This window comes from Moschus berezovskii, chromosome 4 (assembly GCF_049115385.1).
Source record: "Moschus berezovskii isolate FMDL1 chromosome 4, NW_MosBer_1.0, whole genome shotgun sequence".
In the NCBI taxonomy this organism is placed as follows: Eukaryota; Metazoa; Chordata; class Mammalia; order Artiodactyla; family Moschidae; genus Moschus; species Moschus berezovskii.
The window spans coordinates 29,635,085-29,656,819 of NC_142463.1; the positions used below are offsets into that span (position 1 = coordinate 29,635,085).

Sequence of the window (21,735 nt, forward strand, 5' to 3'; positions counted from 1 at the left end):
CTGGAGATATTTTTCACCCATAATTTAAAATGTGAAATTTAATGATCTTAATGAAAAGTTGTTACTATAAATTGCTGGTGATCATGAGATGAAATGTGGGCTCCTGATCTGCTTGGGAAGATCAGAGATGGATTCCTGGGGTGTTTGAGTTTTTTCCCCTTTTCATTGTCATAAAATTACCATTTTAACCATTACATAAAATTTACCATTTTAACCATTTTAGCTGTACAGTCAGTAGCACTAAGTATAGTCACATTGTGCAACCATCACTACCATCCACCTCCAGAACTTTTTCATCTTCCCAGACTGAAATTTTGATTCCATTAGACAACTCCCTGTACCCGCTTCCCCCAGCCTAGCAACCATCATTCTAGTTTCTACGAATTTGACTACTTTATGTACCTCATTTGAGTGGAATAATAATAAAATATTTATCCTTTTGTGTCTGGCTGGTTTTACTGAGTATAATTCAGGGTTCATTCAGGTTGTAACTTTGTCAAAATTACCTTCCTTTTTAAGGCTGAATCATATTCCTTTGTATGTATATATTACATTTTCTTTATCCACTTATCCATCAATGGCTATTTGGGTGGTTTCCACATTTTAGCTCTTGGGAATAATGCTGCTATGGGTGTACAAATATCTTTTTGAGTCCCTGCTTTCACTTCTTTTGGGTATATGCCCAGAAGTGAAATTGCTGGGTCATATGGTAATTTTATGTTTATTTTTCAGAAAAGCTGCTATACCTTTTTTCCCCCGTGGAGCTTCACCATTTTATATTCTCACCAACAATGCACAAAGGTTTCAATTTCTCTATATCCTCACCAACATTTGTACTTTGTCTCTGTTTTTGCCTGTTTGTTTTATAATGGCCATTCTAATCGGTGGCTTTGGCATTTGATCTGACTCTGAGAAGATGAATAGGAGGTGAATGGGGAAGGTAGTTTGCTGGTGCATTTCAGCAGCAGAAAAGGCACATGAAAAGGCTAGAGCTTTGCCAGGGCCGGGTATGCCTAGGGACAGAGCAGCCCCAAATGGCTGAGACTTACAGAGCATGGGAAAGAGATGGCAGCAGATGAGGACTGAAAGCAGCAGCCACAGCCCCATCACAGAGGCCTGAATGCTCTGGCTCAGAAGCTTGACTTACTTTGTTGACTTAGCATATGGCACCAGAGGATGGGTTAGAAACTCTAGCACACTTTACTTATGAGCTTTGTATCTACTGTGTGATGCTCACTAGATGTGACCAGGACAAGTTACTCTCTCTGGCTGATCCTCAGTTTCCTCTTCTGTTCCATATGGGTTGGAAAGTGTTGTGATAGTACCTACAGGAGAGAGTTAATTGCTGTGATCAGGAAAGTGCTATGATGAGGATGCTTTGGGCTGACTGGAGCCAGCTGCCTTGCTGCACAGCTGACTCACCCTGGCCTGCTCTGGCCTGCCTGGCAGCCAGAACTCCCAGCCCAATGGACCTTGGCTTATATCCTATGGTTTCTCCTCCATGAGTCCCAGAGCCAAGGTGCTTATGATGGTAGAGAAAGAAAGTAACCCCAGGAACGCTGGGCCCAAGAACACCTGAGCAGCCCTGGCTCTGGTTGCAGGGCTTCCCCGGCTCATAGAATGTGGTAGTGGACACAGCCACTTGTCACTCAGTCCTCAAAACAGCTCCTCCAGAATGTTGCAGTCACATGTCACAGACAAGGAAATTGAAGCCGGGGTAACTTGTCCGAGGCCACCAGCTAGGAAGCAGCAGGGCTAGGATTTGAATGTGATTCTCTGAGGATTTATGCATTCCTGGGAAGTTGGGTTAGATTCATTTATTTGTTCACTAGTCATTCAAAAAATATTTGCTGAGCATATTCTATTTGCCACATACTACACCAGCAGTGAATGACACACAGTCTCTGCCCCTGGGCCTTCTGTAAGGTCCCTTTCCAAGGGCTAGGAATGACCTCTTATTGTGCTTCTGCTATGGAGCATACTTAATGGCTCATTTAATCTTTATAGCAGTCTGGAGACACAGAGATTCCTGGCTTTATTTTAAAGGTAAGAAAGGTGAGAATCAGAGGAGGAAGTGACTTGCTCAAGATTGCACATTGGGAAGGGGCAAAGTCAATGCTTGGATGACCTGGGGTGGCTGTCCTGTGTGTGCTCCTGAGTACCGATGCCTCTGACCTTCAGCTCAGCAGAGCAGCATGGATGCTCCAAGTGCTGTGGTCATGTGCCCACCCAGCGTGGGGCCTGTGTGTCCAGTTCATGGCTTAAATGCTATATTGGGATGGCAAAAGGGTGTTGGGTAGAGCCTGGAAGGAGCCCCACTGATGTGGTAATCCATTTCTACCACAGACTGGATGCAGGATCCCTAGGAAAGTTCTGTTTCTGGTTTCAGTCTTGTCTTCATCAAATGGTATATGACTCTTTGCCCTGCCTTAGCCTAAAACCCTTGGGAGGATCAAAGGCGATCACAGGAGATGATATCAGACAGTCTGTAGCATGACCCCAGGCCCTGGTGGAAGGTAAGGGAGGTTGAGAGGAGAGAGCTGATCATACCTTATGGGGGGCACATAACCTCAGTTCTTTTCTTTACCAAGCAAGATATACACACTCTTTAATGTTGAGTTTGAAATTCTTCTCCTCCAGGAAGAAATTCTTCTCCTCCTCCTCCTTCCCCAACCTCCCCACCACCCACAGTCTGGGTCAGAGACTTCCCTATCTTCTAGACCTGCTCACACCGTGTAGTCATGGTTTCCCTCCTCTAGACTGTCTGAGAAGGGGCCACATCTGGGTCCCAGACACCGAGCACAGTGTCTGTCCAGAGTGGGTGTCGTGGGGGGGGGGGGTAGGGTGGGTAACAGGGAGGAATAGAGTCCTGACTCTATAACACCTCCCCCACCACTGATCTCATTACTACCTTCCACTCTCTGGCTCCCCTTGCCTGTTCCCTCTTTCTCCTTCTCTCCACAGAGTGGAGAAGGAATGGGATGCTCTTTGCCTAAGTCAAGACCTCCCTGTGGGTCTCATTGGTCCCACCAGCATAAGGTGAACATTAAGAGGCCTTTGCTCTCCACCAGGCCCCGTGCGGGGTGCTGGCATAAAGCAAGAAATCAGAATCAGTTCCTCAATTTATAGGGCTTCCCTGGTGGCTCAGATGGTAAAGCGTCTGGCTGCAACGTGGGAGACCAGAATTCGATCCCTAAGTCCGGAAGATTCCCCTGGAGAAGGCAATGGCACCCCACTCCAGTATTGTTGCCTGGAAAATTCCATGGACGGAGGAGCCTGGTAGGCTACAGTCCATGGGGTCGCAAAGAGTTGGACACGACTGAGCGACTTCACTTTCTTTCTTTCCTCAACAAATGACTCTAAAACCCTACCAAATGGCATCCATATTAACCACAATGAAAGGCCATTAAATCTGCCGGGCTTGCCTGGGGGAAGGGTGTCTGGGAAGGCAGCAGTGAAAATGTGCAGAGCCCAGTGGAAAAGTCGGAAACCTCGCGGGCGTGCCTGCCGGGGCGCTGCGCTAGCAAAGACGCAACACACACAGCACACGGGTTCTGGCGGATCACAAATCACAAGGCCCGGGTTGCCGTGGCAGCGGTGGCTGCAGTCGGCCCGCTCGGGAGGCTGGCGCCGCGGCGGAGTCCCACGGCCCGAGTCCTGCGAGGACTTCGCCGCGCGGGGGCAGGCTAGCATCATGGCCACCAAGTGGTTCAGCGGCGCGCCCTTCGGGGTGCAGAGCCACAGGTGCGGTGGGGTCGGGGGCCGGGAAAGAGGGCCTGTGACTGGAGGGCCTATGGAAGAGGGCTGGAGCCTGGGGAGAGGGAGCGAAAAGCGGGGCGGGCGAGCGGGACTTCATATCCGCCTCCGGGCTCTGCGTTTCCCTGCCCGGAGTCCTTTAATTATCCTATTAAGTTGTTTAAAATCATTTCTGAAGGACCTACTATGTGCTGCTCAGAGAGGCCAAGTGGCCTGGCCCATAGTAGGTCACTCAGCCCCAAAGTCGTGGGTAGAATTTCAGCCCAGGTGTCTTTCTTCATTCATATATATGATATGTATGTGGGGTATCCGTTCAGTTCAGTTCAGTGGCTCAGTCATGTCCGACTCTTTGCGACCCCATGGACTGCAGCACACCAGGCTTCCCTGTCCATCAATAACTCCCGAAGCTTACTCAAACTCATGTCCATGGAGTCACTGATGCCATCCAAACATCTCATCCTCTGTCATCCCCTTCTCCTGCCTTCAGTCTTTCCCAGCATCAGGGTCTTTTCAAATGGGTCAGTTCTTCTCATCAGGTGGCCAAAGTACTGGAGTTTCAGCTTCAGCATCAGTCCTTCCAGTGAATATTCAGGACTGATTTCCTTTAGGACGGACTGGTTGGATCTCCTCGCAGTCCAAGGGACTCTCAAGAGTCTTCTCCAACACCACAGTTTAAAAGCATCAATTCTTTGGTGTTCAGCTCTTTTTATAGTCCAACTCTCACGTCCATACATGACCACTGGAAAAACCATAGCTTTGACTAGACGGACTTTGTTGGCAAAGTAATATCTCTGCTTTTTAATGTGCTATCTAGGTTGGGCATAACTTTTCTTCCTGGGAGCAAAAGTCTTAATTTCATGGCTGCAGTCACCATCTGCAGTGATTTTGGAGCACCAAAAAAATAAAGTCAGCCACTGTTTCCACTGTTTCCCCATCTATTTCCTGTGACGTAATGGGACAAGATGCCACGATCTTAGTTTTCTGAATGTTGAGTTTTAAACCAACTTTTTCACTCTACTCCTTCACTTTCATCAAGAGGCTCTTTAGTTCTTCACTTTCTGCTATAAGGGTGGTGTCATCTGCATATCTGAGGTTATTGATATTTCTCCTGGCAGTTATTGATATTTCTCTTGATTCCAGTTTGTGCTTCATCCAGCCCAGCATTTCTCATGATGTACTCTGCTTATAAGTTAAACAAACACGGTGACAATATACAGCATTGACATACTCCTTTCATGATTTGTAACCGGTCTGTTGTTCTATGTCCAGTTCTAACTGTTGCTTCTTGAACTGCATACAGATTTCTCAGGAGCATCTTGGTATATGATATACCATACACACACACACACACACACACACACACAGACTCACACACTGTGCTGTTGCTTAGTGGCTCAGTGGTGTCCAGTTCTTTGCGACCCCATGAACAGAGCCTGCCCAGGCTTCTCTGTCCAGGGGATTTCCCAGGCAAGAATACTGGAGTGGGTTGCCATTTTCTTCTCCAGGGATCTTCCTGACCCAGGGATGGAACGTGCATCTCCTGCGTTGGCAGGTGGATTCTTTACTACTGCAGCACTTGGGAAGCCCCACATATATCTATATCTCTATATAAATGTCATTGACTATGTGCCAGGCTCAGTTCTAGCATCTGGGAATGAAACAATGAAAAACAGCAAAACCCTTGCTCATGAGCTTGCCTTCTTATGGGAGAGGTGGCTGGAGTGGATAATAAGCAAAAAGAAAGAAAAATATGTAAAGTGTTAGATAGTGATAAGGGCTATGGAAAAACAGACAGTGGGGAGGAGGAGCTGGCAGGTGCTGGAGTGGGGGGTGGAGTTGCACTGAGAAGGTGACTTTTGAGTACAGGTCCTCAGCAGGGGGTAGGTGACCAGACTAGGGTGGAGTCTAGGGAGAGGGAACAGTAGTACAAAGGCCGCGAGGAGGCAGCAGCCCTGCTCATCTCATCTTTCATGGGCCAGCTCCAAAGTCACCTCCCCTGGGACGCCAACTCCCCTGCCCCCTAGAACTTCCCTCATCAGGAATGGGTGCCTTTCACTGGGTGTCTGTCCTCCCAGGTTTGATGTCTCCGCTGTCTATCCCAACCAGAAGAAGTTAAGCACCTTCACGGAAGCTCCGTACTCCAGGCTTTACTCTGTGGACGTGGTGAGTTTGCCCAGCTTCCTGACTCTCCCACGTGGTCTGGCCTCTGTCCCTCTGAGTCCCCCACCATGGCAGATGAGCTCAGCTGTGAAAGGGGCATGCCTCACACCCCTCGGTGCGCTCAGCCCACAGCTCAGGGCTTGGCTCAGAGCTGGGCTCTCAAGGTGTTTGATAAACACAGGACGTTAGTGAAAAGAGTGTGGGTTGGAACCACAGAGACAGTGGCTTCCACTGGCAGCTCTTGCACAGACTGGCAACTTCCTCTGAAGAGGAAGAGGGCTAGCAACAGAGGATGCCATGGTTACACCTTGAGTGCCAGGCTCGGGGCTGGAGGAGGGCCCCACAGGCATTGCCTGTCCATTCTCAGGTCAGGATGACAACATGGCAAGGACTTGCTCTGCGGATGGCCTGGTGGGTGTGCCTGGCCCCGCTCTGATTCCACTCTGACTCAGTCCCACATAGGGCCTGGGACCTATGGCTTCAAGGAGACCTGCTTCAGCAACAGGAAACTGAAGAAAGAGGTGGGCACAGGCTGGGCCAAAGCCCAGGAAGCCACCCGGCTGACCCAGCTGCCCCACTTTCAGTACCAGGCCATCATGAAAGAGAAGCGGCAGCAGGTGAGGCCCCTGGGGCCCCATCCTGCCCCATCACGGGCACCAGGTCCTCCTGTCCAGCCCTAGGGTGTCCTTCCATGCTCAGGTAGAGCTCATCCTTTAAGGAACACACCATCCTCTAGGCTCCTGCCCACATAGACACGGGTGTAAAGTTCTTCCCTCTTCTCTGTTCTTCTGGGGCAGAAGGAAAAGCTAGGGCCTGGCTCCTACAACTTCAAAGACTTCCTAGAAGAGCTGCAGTCAAAGCCAGGCAGCACTCGTGGGCTGCTCAGCTCTGGGGAGATTCGCTTCCGAGGACTCATTGGGGTAGGTGTTCTCATACATGGAGTGGGAGCCCTCCCACTCTCTCCTCTGGAGCATGCACCTGGGTGGGGCTGGAAGCACCCTTTCACCTATGGTCTCCTCGCCAGGCTTGGCTAGGCTTTCCGCTGAGACCCCACAGCCCCTCTGCTTCCAGTGCCACCACTTTGAGCCCACTGGCTGTCGTAGGTTCCTATTGTCTCCCCCACGAGACCAGGAGCTCCCTGACGGCAAGAAAGCGTCCGGTTCATCTTTGAGTCACCAACACAAAGCCAGGCACACAGCAGGCGCGCAGCTAACTCATCCATCTCTATAACCGTCTATCCAGCAAATAGTGATGGAGCGCCCTCTAGTGGCCACATACTGTTCTAGGCCCTGGGGTTCCAGCAGTGACAATGAGAAGGTCCCTGGCCTCGTGGAGCTGTGGTCCTAGTGGCAGCAACAACAGCATAAAGAAGCAAATCGCATGTAATCTGAGCCATGAGGGAAAATGAGAGAGAGAGAGATGCGAGTGATGGAGGTGCCATTTAGAGGGTAGTCAGGGAAGCCCTCTGGAAGGAGGTGGCATCTGAGCAAAATCTGTGTAGGTGAGCATTGGAGACTCGTGGAATCTGTGAGTTAAGGTGGAGGAGGCGAGAGCAGAGGGGTGAGGACCCAGCCATGAGTACCTCTGACAAGGTGGAGGCCTCAGGCTTGATTCCAGGTGCTGTTGGAGGACAGTGGAGAAGGGTTTTGATGTTGAGGGGGCGCCGATGACACACTTATGGGGGTGGGGGTTGGAGGTGTTCAGATAGGAGGTGATAGTGGTGAGAGGTGGGGTGGGGGTGGCAGGAGGGCTGCAGTGGTATCGTGTGGGTGGGCATGGTCATCTCATGGGGGAGGGCACTGAGTGGGGCTCAGCCTCTATAAGGCAGTGGGGCAAAGGTAGGGCTCACACCCACACTGAGCGCTGCCCCTCCTCCCCAGCCCACATGCTGTCTGTGCTGGACACCCTATCCTCCTCACTCCTCAAGTGTGCCGCGAGCTTTCAACACGGGGGCTTTGCTCCTGCTCTTTCTCTACCAGAAATGCTGTTCCTCCTCCAGCAGCCCCTTCACCTGAGGACTCCCTCCACCCCCCTCAGCTCTCAGCTCCGAGGTCTGACCTGATCCTGTGAGATGCCACCCTGTCCCAAGAGCCCCGATTGTGGCTGTGTTCAGTGTGTCTTTCTCCCAGAGCACAACAGCCCCTGCGGGTGGACACATCTGCCCAGTTGATTCGTTGCAGAATTCCCCAGTCCTCGCAGCACCTGGCACATAGTAGGCACGTGGTAGGTCTTTGTGGACTAAGGGCACACCTGCCTGCTAAGTACCCATTCTCTGAAACACTTTTGATTTTTTTATAACCACTCCAAACCAGCCCTTGGAGGCTCAGGGAGGATAAACGTCTTGCCCCAGTGGGCCAAGCCGGCAAGGAGGGGGGATGTCCAGCCACACAGACAGGGCTTTTCCTTTACACCTCTTCACTGTGAAAGCTCCTACGGAGCCTAGAGACTATCTGTAGCCCCGTTCAGGGGATGTACACATGCATCCTCAGGTGCAGAAGCTGTAACTGCCCTGTAGGGAGAGGGGCTGTCTGGAGGCATTGAAAAATCGGTCATTACCTTCAAATCTAAAGTAATAATAGCTGACACTAAACGCAGCAGTCGCCACATGCCAGGCACCGTTCTAGCACTGAGTGTACTAATTAACGTAATCCTCACAACGAGCTGTGAAGCAGGCACTGTTGTCTCCACTTTACAGACAGAAAACGAGCACAGAGAGGTTAAGTGACTGCCTGCGGTCACAGAGCTACTCAGTGGCAGAGGCAGGATTGAATCCAAGGTGTCCTCGCATAACCACTGCACTTGACTTACTTGCGTTGTCCCTTGACGATATGTGGAGGACAAGGTCTAATGTCAGAGCCCAGCCCTGTGGAAGGCAGAGGATTTGGGGGAATGAATCAGATGCTGGCTGTTTCCTCCTGTGCCCTGGTCCTCAACACTGGGGCTTCTGGGAGGGCTGGCTGAGCAGGTGAAGGTCCCATGGCCTGTCCCTCCCTTCCCGCTGTCTCTCCTCCGCTCTGGTCCCCATATCTGCTGCTGCAGTAACTCACTAGGCCCTGCGGGATTTCTCTGAGCTGCCCTCCTGGGCTCAGGGCCAGACAGTGAGTTTCAAGGAGGTGGCACTGAGCAGGGGGAGCTCACATCCCAGGCCTGCTTTTCTCACTGTCATCTTGCTGAGTCCTGGCCTGGGGACCTGATGGCGTCCTCTGGCCTCTGGTGTCTGCAGTCATCCCCCCACTGCTGGCGGGGCAGGCCTACAGATGCCACCTGTGCAGGCTGCTGACTTCCCCGTGGGGGCCTCCCCAGGGCCACAGTCAAAGTTCTGGGTGCCTGCGTGAGGGCCTATGAATCCTTCCCCAGAGAGGATGGGGCTGATGAACCACACCGTACAAAGTCAGTGCCTTCTCTGCTGGCCTGGGATCTGCCTCCATCCCCCTCCCAGTATGCTCTGCCTTCCCTTGGCTGTGGGGACACCGGGATTCCCAGCTTTGGAGTCCCTTCCTCAGTTTCTCTCCTCGGCTCCTCTTTCCCAGGCCCCACCCTCCCACCACCCTCTTCTTTTTTATTTTTCTCCCTTGCTGCTGCTGCTGCTGCTAAGTCGCTTCAGTCGTGTCCGACTCTGTGCGACCCCATAGATGGAAGCCCACCAGGCTCCCCCGTCCCTGGGATTCTCCAGGCAAGAACACTGGAGTGGGTTGCCATTTCCTTCTCCATTGAGACAACATCATATTTCTTTTGACTTATTTATTTTTGCTGTGCACCTTCTTAAGCAGCCCCCATACCTCAGAATCAAGTCTGGACACCCTGCTCGGCTTTCAGGGACATCCCACTCTCTTCTAGCATACCTCTCCCATTGTCTCAAAGGTGCTCTTCCTGCCCCCGCTACTTGGGGGACCTGTCCCTCCCCTTTCATCTTCTGGGATCCTTCTTCTTCAAGGTCTAGCTGAAAAAAAAATTATGAGTGACAATTTCTCCATTCCCACACACCTCTCCCCCCAGGATTAATCACTCCTGCTTGGGTCCCCAAAGGCCTGAAACAACATTCTAGCTAAAATCAGGGGCGTTTACACCAGCCCACATGTATTACTGCCCCTCTGATCCTGAAGGCTCGAAGGGAGAGGTGAGGCTTTGTTGACAGACTGCCAGAACTTGGCCTCTGAGCTCCCTGAGCAGCTGCTCTTGCTCCTTTGTTATGACCTCCACGTCTAAGTTCTCCCCAGAGGTCATTATGCTCATTGTCTGGGAAACAGTAGAGGATCAGAAAGATCACACATGGATTTAGAAGTTAAAACCCTTTCTCTGGTGCTCGTGGTAAAGAACTCACCTGCCAGTGCTGGAGATATAAGAGACCTGGGCTTGATTCCTGGGTCGGGAAGATCCCCTGGAGAAAGAAATGGCAACCCACTCCAGTATTCTCGCCTTAGACAGGAAGAGTGGCAGTAACACCACTCCCCACTCCCAGCAAGGGCAGGATAAGGCTCTTTGTGCTGGATGGGGAGACTGAGGCTAGCCACGCAGCTGGAAGAGGCAGAGCCGGGGTTTGAACCCTGGAACGCTGTCTGGCTTCACCACTAATCCCTTCTTGTCTGCACCAAGGGACTGGTAGTCTGGTGGGCTACAGTCCATGGGGTCACACAGAGGTCAGACACGACTGCAGCAACTTAGCACGCACACACACCCCTTTCTAGAGAGGGGACCTTTGACACAAGGTTTCCCTCTCTGAGACTCAGTTTCCCCATCTGTTGATTGCAGTGGTACTGATTTGATCTCGCCAGGTTGCCTCTAGGGCCAGGATGTTAAGGGTTGTAAAGCACCTAATACTTGATGCCAGGACCCACCTTCCTACTTTGGGGCTTTTCTCCTGAACACACCTGGAAACACGGCCCTGGAAGAAGGCAAAGTGCAGTCTTGCTCTTCTGAGGCTGAACAAATCTGATGCCCGCTGTGGCCTGACTCTCCCAGCAAACTCCCCGTTCTCTCTGCCTGGCCTGGTTCTGGGTGGCTTTCTGGGAGGTTCCAGGGGCTGGAGGGAGGCAGGGCTGAGCCATCTGTGAAGTGGCAGTGACTCCGTGTGGCTAAAAGATGCAACGCAGCAGCGAACATCCTGCCAGATCTTTACCCAAAGATGGCCACTCTCCCACCCTCCCACCCACCTACCCGTCTACCCACCTACCCTGCAGGGTGGCTCTCCTCATTACACCTAGAAAGGCCATACCTCTGCCCCTGGCAGTTTTTGCAGCCAGGATCATTCCGACCCAGACGGTCATTCCAGCCACAGTTCTCAACCTCTCGTACCTCCTTCTCCACCCACTTCCCACTCCTCCAACCCCCTCTGTCAAGATAGCCACCCCACTCTGACTGCCAGATGTTGGCACGTGCTATGGGCTGAGAATGTGCAGGAGGCTCTAAAGACATTATTTCATTTCATTTTCATTACCCTGGAGGAAAGTACTACTGTCCCTGTGCTTACAATATGGACCATGAGGCTGAGGAGGATCTTTAAGTGGCATGCCCCAAATCACTCAGCTAGGAAGCAGCAGAGCCAGGATTCGAACCTGGGACTCCAGATACCTCCGGGTCACAGCATTATTCACAGAACAGTGGAAAACCCATTTGTGTAAATGCAGGGATGTGTATAATGGATGGGATTTCTGAGATCACCAAAGCCAGCAGCTGTCTGGGGGATCGGGGAAGGATGGCTTAATTCTCAGGAGAGATGACATTTGAGCTGGCTTTACAGGACTAGAATCTTCCAAGGTCAAGAAGACAGGAAGGGTGGCAGTAATGGCACAAGCAAGCAAGGGCAGGGAGTTTGGCAGAATGCGTATGTTTGGGGACCAGCAAGAACCTCACTTTAGCTGAAGTGTCAGACCTGGGAAGGGAGCTGTGAGGGGTAAGTTGGACAGACCAGTGGGGCCCCAGGGAAGAATCTGAACTTTTTCTTTCTTATTTTTTTTGGCCGTGCTGAGTCTTCGCTGTGTGCAGGCTCTCTCTAGCTGCGGTGTTCAGGTCTCTCATTGCTGCGGTGTTCAGGTCTCTCATTGCCACGGCTTCTCTTGCTGTGGAGCACAGGCTCTAGGGGCTTCAGGAGTTGCAGCCCAAGGGCTCCGTAGTTGAAGTGCACGGGCTTAGTTGCTCCGCAGCATGTGGGATCTTCTGGGACCAGGGCTGGAACCCGCGTCCCCTGCATTGGCAGGTGAATTCTCATCCACTGTGCCACCATGGAAGTCTCGAGCATCTGCATTTTGCAACTGAAGTTCTGAGCGGTGGCAGAGGCTCGCAGGCCCGCAGCACTGTGTGTTTTTGGAGGGCAGTTATCATGCAGGGTCTCTGAAAATCTTTTCCCCTCTGGGGGGCATCTCTTCCTCAGCGGCACACAGTAGCTCAAGGAGTGGCGCTAATAGCCTTTGTATCCCCCCGACCCCCAGAACTACTATCCAGGGCCTGGAAATTATGGGGAGAAGGGCAACCCATTCACGAAGCTGGAGGAGAGTGCCTGGAACCGGTCTCACTCCGAGGGCCTCATGTGCAGAATGGCCAACAAGCCGCCCCCCTTGGCTCATCAGGTATCGCCCTCACCTGGCCAGGCCTCACCCAGCTTCCCGTGCAGCCCTGTGGGGGGAAGTCCCAGGGCAGATGGGGAACCTGAGGCCCCAAGAGGGTGATGTACCTGTAGGGATTGTCCTCTGTGTTCTGTTCCAGGGGAGTGGTCTGGCCCCGGGCACTTACACCTTCAAAAGTGGCATCGAAGTGTGCCTGGCAAAAATCACGGGCACCCGTGGCCCCTACGACATTTTCTCTGGTGACCGAAGCAAGCCCCAGCCTTACGGACATTACTCTGTGCAGGTGCGTACCCAGACTGGCTGTGCCTCCCCGGCAGGAAGCCCAGCCTCACTCATCCACAGCACCTTGTGTGCCAGGCTTTGCGGGGGAGGTGGGGGGACAGGGGGCCCTCCCATATCCTGCTCACTCCCCACTCCCAGTGAGGGAGGGATAAGTCTCTGTGTGCTAGATGGGGAGGCTGAGGCTAGCCACGCAGCTGGAAGAGGCAGAGCTGGGATTTGAAGCCCAGGACGCTGTCTGGCTTCATCACCAGTCCCTTCTTGTCTGCACCAGTGTGAACTCCAGAGGAGGTGCAAGTGGTCGCAGTGCCAGGTCTGGAAGGGACGCGGGCCCCCAGGCCTGCTAAGACCTGAATGGTGCAGCCTGGCTGTCCTATTGTTCTGGAAACACTTCCGGCCACCGCAGACCCAGCTAAGCTGTCTGAGTTAGTGGCAGAGAACTGGGGGGCCAAGAGGAGAAACTGAGGTAGAATTTTAGCTTGGTGCAGCCATTTCCTGCACCCACCAAGATTCTGTTATGTGATTCCCTAGCACCCTGGGCTTTGCTTTCATAGCAACTGGAAGAATCTGCCTACACTGCAGGAGACACGGCTTCTATCCCTGGGTTGGGAAGATCCTCTAGAGAAGGGAATGACAACCCACTCCAGTATCCTTGCCTGGAGAATTCCATGGACAGAGGAGCCTGGCGGGTTACAGTCCGTGGGGTCACAAAGAGTTGGACATGACTGAGCGACTAACACTTTCACTTTAACTCCCGGTTACACATGTAACTCACGTGTACCTTGGGCCGGGTAATTGTCCAGCTGCAGGGGAACCTCCCCCTGTGGTACTTACATTTTAATGCAAAAAGAAACACAATCACAACTGAAAACCAGGTGGACCCCTGTGATCAAGGCACCGGGGGCGCTAGGGTGTGAGGGGTGGTGGTGAAATGCTGGAATACTTTTGGCCCCGCCCTGCAACCTGGCTTCTCCCTGGGGCCTCCCAGTCCTCAGGGCCAGCTGCTAAGGTGTCCTGCACAGCATCGCAGGGTCCTTGGACCCTCCTCAGGCCTTACAGCCAATGCCCAGTCCACAGGATAAGATTTTGTCATCGAAAAAATAGGCATTTTCAAGAGCAGTTTTAGGTTCACAGCAAAACTGAGCAGAAAGTGCAGGTTCTCGTGTGTCCTCTGTACCCCCTGCATGCACAGCCCCCTACTATCAGTAACCCACACCAGAGGGGAATATTTGTTACAGTCAACGAATCTACATGGACACATTGTCACCCGAAGTCCATAGCTTATATTAGGGTTTAGTCTTGCGTGTTGTATGTTCTGTGGGTTCAGATAAAATGTATAATAACATGAATCCACCATTATAGTGTCATACAGAGTAGTTTCATTGCCCCAAGAATCCTGAGTGTTCCCCCATCACACTGGTTTTTATGTATTTGGACTATCGCTCCTGCTTAGAATAAATGTCAGTAAATGTCCACGAAACAAGTGGAAGAAGAAGTGGCTGAAGGCAAGCTGGGTTGCAGGGTATGGCACATAGGAGGGGCTGTTAGAGACCCCCGCCCTCCTGCCCCGCCACCGGCTGGACCCCCTGCTTGTTTCCGTGGGAGGGTCTGGAAACACAGACCTTGCTTTTCTTGGCATAACAGATCTCTTTTATCCCTCTTTCTCAGAAAAAAAGACCCAGGGAACTGACGAATTTCCAGAGCTTCGTTGAGGAACTTAACCTGCATCACAATAAGAAGCGTGGAGTTTTTTCAAAACTTCCTCGCAACCCGCAACCCCCTACAGAAAGAATCTATTGGACTACCCTTAGCCAGTGCCCCCGAAAACTAGTCAGTGTCCCCCCTGTGGCCTTCCTTCTCTCTTTTCTTGGAAGGGGACCCCCTGTGCAGAGGCAGGGTGGGGTGGAGGTGGCTATTTCAGGGGAAAGCCCAGGTTTGGGTACCAGACTCACCTAGTTCCCAATTCTGGTCTGGTACTCACTGGGCTCAGTGGGTCAGTCTCTCTCACTCTCTGAGCCTTGGTTTACACACTTGTCAGGTGGCTGTGAGAATTCAATGAGGTTAGTACTAGAGCCTCTAGCATGGAGCCTGGCACCCAGGAAGTGCTCAGTGGGCATTTCTGCCTCTCTCTCCCCTGCAGAGAGGACGAGGGGAAAACTGGAGGTGGGCTGAGCGTAAGAAGCACACACCTGTTCTGTTCAGAGGAATGGTGGGCTCCTCTCTGAGGGCTCAGCAGCCAGCGATCTGAGTAGCTTCTGGACTTTAGTCGATCCCCAAGCATGGTCTGCCCCCCATAGATCGCTGAGGGCTTGGGAAGGTGAGGGAGTGGAGAGGAATGAGCAAGGGTACCAACACTTCCTGAATGCCTGCTCTGGGCCAGGCACCTTTCAGCCTCCTTGAAGAATGGATTGTCTTTTGCAGGAAACTGAGGCCCAGAGATCAGAAGGGATTTTCCCAGGCTCCCAGCAAAGGGGAAAAGGAGCCGGGAGGGGAGCCCAGCTCAACTAGCTCCAAAGTCTGAGTGGCTTCCGCTTCCCAGGCTGGGTTCTGGAACACCTCTCTGTACCCTGCCAGACCCGGAGGGCCTCCCCCCCTGCCCTCCTCCCCGCCAGGAACCTGGAAAGAGGTGTCAGGCTGATGGGCAGGGACAGAACGGGTAGCAGGGGTCATGAGGGCACTGCAGGGCCTCTTCACCCTTAGAGGATGGGCTCCAGGTGAGCTGGGGTTAGCCGGGTGCCTCCCAGTATTCTTGGCTCCAGGCCCAGGGCTTCCAGGTAGGTGAGGTCACCTGCCCTGGCCCCAGGCTGACCACCGCCAGCCTCTCCAGCTTCCAGCCTTCATTCCTCACTCCTAGGCTACATCTGGTCCTGGTACATGGCTTCCTCCAGAGAAGGAGTGCAAACACACCAACCAGCCTCCCTTTCTGCTGTCCTCCAAGCGGACAGGCATGAAGGCCCACCAGATGATCCTGGGAAACTGGGTGAGTAGGTCTTTGTGGGGGACACACGGTGAGGGGCAGGGAACCCTCTCTAGGCAGCCCTGGAAACTGATGCTCCGCAGGAGTGGATCCCACCTGCTTTTCCCACCAGGTGGGTGACTAACACCCACCCCCACTGTCTCATTGCTCTAAGGCAGTGGTTTTTCAAACTTGGGCAGGACCTAGTATCACCTGGAGGGCTTCCTAAAACACAGATGGCTGGGCTGCACACCAGAGCTTCTGATTCAGTAAGCCTGGAGCGGGACCTGGGAACATGCATTTCTAATGAGTTCTCGGGCCATGCTGATACTGCTTGTTCCAGGGACCATTTGAGAACTACTGTGCTAATGGACATCACCCAGAACCATCACATTTATTTTCCTGGGGAATGCTCCCTCCATTCTCTTTGTGTTTGTCTTGGGGCCTCAGGGATACCTGAGGGAGTTGGCCCATTTCTCGTCTCTGGTTAAGCAAGGACCCTTCTGACCCTTCTCCCCTCCCAACCAGTGGCAGCCATCCCTGTGTGTAAGATGTCATCTTCGGTTTGTTGGTGTTCTTATAAGACAGCCACGCTCTTGAGTTCGTGTGCTAGTCTTCTTCATTTGCTCGATGGCATTGGGTATTCTGTTTCTTATTCCTGCCCTTCACTTTTCAAGCCCACCATTTACTGCAGTCTGATAACCATAAGGAAATGAGCACGAGTCCTAAGTGAGTAGCTCCATGACATGTCACAAAATGGACTCATTGTGTCAAGCCCCCCCGGGGGGGTTGAAGAACGTTTTCAGCACTCCAGGGCCACCCCCTCAACCTCTGTCCCCATCAGGTGGTTCCTGTCCTGACTTCCATTAGCATAGGTTAGTTTTGCCTGATTTCGAACAGCTGTGTATTTTTTTTAAATCAGTCAAGATCTTTTGGAGAAGGCAATGGCAAGCCACTCCAGTACTCTTGCCTAGAAAATCACATGGACAGAGGAGCCTGGTGGGCTGCAGTCCATGGGGTCACTACTAGTCGGACACGACTGAGTGACTTCACTTTCACTTTTTACTTTCACACATTGGAGAAGGAAATGGCAACCCACTCCAGTGTTCTGGCCTGGAGAATCCCAGGGACGGGGGAGCCTGGTGGGCTGCCGTCTATGGGGTCGCACAGAGTCGGACACGACTGAAGTGACTTAGCAGCAAGATCTTTTAATAGACAGTGTAAACTATAATTTCCTCTAACTATAAATGTATGCACATGTTTCTGATAAATTACCTATCACTTATCACAAACAGCAACAAGGCCCTTAGAGCCATGTTAGAAAAATGTCTAGCGGGAATTAACAATCTCAGTGCTCTTAAGAGAACACTGTCCGTTTCACATTAGTGTCACAAACTCCAAAAAGACTGGGGGAGTGGGAGTGAGGAGTGGGCCAGAGTAGGAGACACAGCGGCCAGTACACAGGTGATGGACAGAAATATAGCTCTCGAGGAAACCACAATCAGACGCATTATTACAGGTTGTACAAGGAAAAGCCTATGGTTTTAGAGAAGAAATAAAAACAACCCAGGGCTCATCTGGCCCAGAACAGCTTCCAGAAACTGACATGATTGCTGCTCCAGCTTGGCTGGTGCCCCGCCCTGCCCCTCCACTCTCTGCAGCTGTGTATTTTTAAGCTGTGTCTTTCTCCAGGTTTCCCTGGGAACATCTTGCTTGGAATCTACCTTCCCACTAAGCTCTCCCTGGCCCATCTCGCATCCCCAGACCCCAACTCTCCCGCTTCCGCTCTGCCTTTTCATCTCCCAGGGATATCTTGGCCCCTCCGCGTGCCTGTACCCCCTGCCCTATTCTGTTCTTGTGAGGTCCAGTCAGTCAAGCCCCCAGAGTCTTCCTTTCCTCACCTCCAGCCTGCACATCCTACAAGGGGGAGGGTCTTCACTTGGAGACCCACTCGGACCTTGGGACAGATTCTTGTACAGGTGGCGGGTTCCTGTCCTGCCTTCGTCCTGCTCTCACTAGTCACAATGGACAAGCGGCGTCTCCCCTCTGAACCTCTCCATGAGGGCTTCTTATACCTACAAGCCAGGTTTCTGGGTGGGATGGGGTATTAACTTCCTACATAACGTAGCAAAGCTGCCATAACAAAGTATCAAAAACCAGATGGCTTGAAACAACAGAGATTTACCCTCTCACAGTTCTGGGAGTCTGAAATCCAGGTTTCAACAGAACCACATTTCCTTTGAAACCTGTAGGGCAGATCCTTCCTGCCCTCTTTCTAGCTACTGGTGGTGGCTGGTGATCCTTGGAACTGCTTTGCTTGTAAATACCTCGCTGCAACCCCTGCCTCCATGTGGAATGGCCATCTCCCCACTGTGTGTCTCTGCTTATGAGGACACTGGTCACATTGGAGGAAGGACCCACCCTACTCCAGTATGAGCTCATCTTAACTGGTAACACCTGTAGCTATTTCTAGATAAGCTCACACTCTGAGGTCCTGGGGCTTAGGACTGCACCTATCTCTTTGGAGAACATAATTCAATCTGTAACAGATGGAATAGGGAGACGGGGTGGGGACCAGAGATTGAGTCTCCAGGCCAGGCATCCAGCTTGCTAATGCCCTGCCTCCTCTCTCTGGTACAGAACCCCGTAGGGGTGGGTCGCTACCTCAACACCCAGCTGTTGGAGACAAAGGACCATCAGCAGCGATACCGGTCCCTGTTCATGGGCGGATCCAAGCGCTACCCCTCGGACCCAGTCTGGGAGATGATCCTGCAGTGAGTGTTGCTGGAGCTCCAGCAGAGGGGCCAGGGCACGGAGGGGCTTACTCTGGGCTGGGTGGGGGTGTTCTCATGCTTGGTTCCCATGGGAACACAGCTGCTGTCCCTAGGGCCAGCCAAACAGCTGTGGCAATGGAAAGAGTTCAGATCCCGGCTCTGATGCATACTGGCTATGGGAGGTAGGGCACATCAATCAACCTCTCTGAGCCTCATTTCCCTCAGCTGTCAAAAGAGTGGAGGACTGTGAGATACTCTGTCCATAGCTGGTGGTAAGGAGAAAAGGAACTTGATGGATGCTGACTTCCTCACCCACAGCCAACACAGTCTGGGATTGCCCTGAGTGCCATCACCATGGGGCATCTATTTCTTGGTGTTGATAAAGGGGTTGGTAAAACCCATCTCAGGAAGTTGGTAAACCTAAGAAAAAATATGCATGAAATACCATGGCTAACCGTAAAACTGTCTGTGAATGTTAGCTGCCTCCATGTTTTACTTACCTGAGATGCCATGCCACCAATTGCCATGTAATCTCAATTTCAGAAATGTTAAAAGGTGAATAAACATGAACTTTAGAATCGGAAATTCCGTTGCTGGAAATTCTGGTGAGGGCATGAAGACCATATTCCGTGGGACCAGATCTCTTGGGAAAACCAGCTTTTGTATACAGATACATATGTGTCTTTAATCAAAGTGGACCTAAGTCTTCCTTCTTGACTGACACCCATGCTTTTATGGCTTCCTTAGAAAGGATAATGGGAGGTGACATTGTTGATAGACTGCATGCCTGAAAAAGATTCCTTTTCCTCCCTGCACAGCTGATCAATAGTTTGGTTGGAAATAAAATTTTAGTTGGAAATAATTTTCCCTGAGAATTTTGAAGGTTTTGCTCCATTGCCTTCGACCTTCAAGCGTGGTTGTTAAGAATTTCGATGCCATCTTGGTTTACCTGTCCTTTGTAGGCAAGCTGGCACCTTCCTATCTGGAAGTTTGTAGGATCCTCTTTCTGTCCCTCTGTCCCTCGTGTACTGAAATTTCATGATAACAGGTCTGAAAAAACTGTGAAAGTGCTAGTTATTCAGTCGTGTCCGACTCTTTGTGATCCCATGAACTGTAGGGATTCTACAGGCTCTTCTCTCCATAGAATTCTCCAGGCAAGAATACTGGAGTGGATAGTCATTCCCTTCTCCAGAGGATCTTCCCAACCCAGGGACTGAACCCAGGTCTCTTGCATTGCAGGCAGATTCTTTACCTTTTGAGCCACCAGGGAAGTCTTAGATGATGGGTCTAGTGTGAGTTTATTTTCATCCATTGTTTTGGATCCTTGATGAGTTCCTTCCTTCTTGAAACTTAGGACCTTCTATCTTGCGAAAATTTTTTTTTGTTTTTGTCTTTGGTGATTTCCTGTGTTCTGTGTTCTCTCCTCTCTTTTTTAGATGAATGGTAGACATTCTGGCTTGATGCTCTATTCTTTTTTTCCTTGTTTCTTATTTCTGCCTTTTTTGTCCTACTTTTTTCTTTAACATTTCAGACTCTGCATTGCCTTTTGAAAATCTGAATCTCATCTTTTTGTTTCCGAGGGTTCTTTTGCAGTGTCGATTGCATTTTTATCTTCCACTAGCCCTGGTGCTGTATGCAGGGTGTTCTTTCATTTAAGGATGACAGTGACAGTCTTCTTCCCTTTTCCTTTTGCTCCCTGCATTGTCTCCACTTCTTCCTAGTTCCCCCTTTTTCTTTCACTTGTTCATATTTGAGAAAAAAGCACTAAGAAATACTATGGGTCTGGGGTAGGCCTTCACTGGGAGTGAAGATAGGGATCTGGTCATGTCATTGGGAGACTCTAAAGTCAATATTTCTAGGCATTTTCAGTGGCACCTTAGCTTCTTTAGGTAAGAATCCTGTATCCTGGGGAGTAGGGGTGGTGGGTGTGATTGTTGGTGTTTAGGGGAAGGAGGGTTGAGAAGTCCAAGTCAGTATATGGACTTCACCTACTCCCTCTGTTCTTAGTATAGTGCCTGTCTGCCCAGCATCCACTGAGCTCCCCCGCTGCCGCCCTGACTCTCTCTCAGTGCTAACCCTCCAGCCTCCTGCTGGGTGGGCAAAGTGTGCGTGGTGCAGACGGTCTGACTTTCCTCTTGTTTTCAGCAGTTTTGCTCCTGCATTTTGAGATCCTGGTGGATCTAATTTCCAGGCTCTCTGGGGTTTGTGTCAGAAGTTGGCAAGCTTCTCGTTGGCTCCCCTGCTGCAGGCAGCTTGCTCTTAGGCCCTCTCAGCTCTGCTGATGACTCCCTGCACTTTGCGTTTCCTTGAAATTGTAAACACCTTTGTCCCCTGATACCTCTCCTCCCTTTCTTGTTCGTCTGTTTAAAAACAACTCCTTTATAGTTCATTCAGTGAATTGCAGGAAGGAGTAGATGTAAATGCACGGATTCATCTTCCTTGTTTAACTGAAAGGCACGAGGACCACTTTTGTGTGTAAAAATGTGTTCTTGCCCTTTCTAAAAAAGGTGGTTGGTCTTCTTCTACAGGTGTTCAAGCAGGACCCGAGAGTGCAACAACTTGCCCATGGTCACACAGCTGATGGCGGTAGAGCTGGGGCTAGACTTCAGTCCTTTCTTTCTAGATCAGGGCCCTTTCCACACACCAGTGCCCATGTAAGGGTCTGGGGGATGGAGAGCTGGGAAGAGTGTGATGCTCTGATTCTGGCAAGGCCAACCCTCCCCTGCAACCTGTCAGCAAAGCCCCATCCTACATACAGTTTGCTCAGCAAAGGGCTCTAGAGGAGAGAAGGATGGCGCACTCCCACTGGACCCTCAATCCCCCCCCCCACCCCCGCACATCTGCCTCCCTTCTGGTACAAAATTTTCCCTTCACCACTGTTAAAACGCCCAACATTTAGGCCTGTGAGAGTTATAGGATTTCCCTTTTAAACTGGCTCAGAATTCTGTTTCTACTACTTAGCTGTGTGGCACGAGACTTGTTACTTGGAGACAGACTTTCATCTGAAAAGTGACAGTAAACAAAATTACCACATTGTAGAGTCTGCGTAAGTGTTAAAGAAGATCATGCATGTAAATGTGCCCTGCCCTGTGGCTGACATTCTGTAGGTATGTCGTAAGTGCCAGCTTCCCTTGCCCTTAGCTTCTGCTGTGCCTTGACGGAATTCTGTCCTGTTAATGCAAGGGTTAAGATTTTTACAGAGGCTGAAAGTGCGCATGATCCAGGAAAAGAAACTGCAACTGCTTAAACC

The 21,735-nt window shown here is 51.4% G+C and overlaps 1 protein-coding gene across 1 annotated transcript in view; it reads left to right on the plus strand.

Moving 5' to 3' along the window:
• The first annotated feature begins 3,679 nt into the window (after positions 1-3,679).
• CIMAP2 (ciliary microtubule associated protein 2) overlaps positions 3,680-21,735 on the plus strand; it is a 32,237-nt gene continuing 14,181 nt past the window's right edge. The window contains exons 1-9 of the mRNA XM_055401388.2: positions 3,680-3,744; positions 5,832-5,919; positions 6,369-6,533; positions 6,714-6,836; positions 12,342-12,479; positions 12,616-12,759; positions 14,424-14,585; positions 15,610-15,735; positions 18,352-18,485. Of these exons, the coding sequence (XP_055257363.2) occupies positions 3,695-3,744; positions 5,832-5,919; positions 6,369-6,533; positions 6,714-6,836; positions 12,342-12,479; positions 12,616-12,759; positions 14,424-14,585; positions 15,610-15,735; positions 18,352-18,485 (1,130 nt within the window). The 5' untranslated portion in view covers positions 3,680-3,694. The remainder of the gene's footprint in view (positions 3,745-5,831; positions 5,920-6,368; positions 6,534-6,713; positions 6,837-12,341; positions 12,480-12,615; positions 12,760-14,423; positions 14,586-15,609; positions 15,736-18,351; positions 18,486-21,735) is intronic.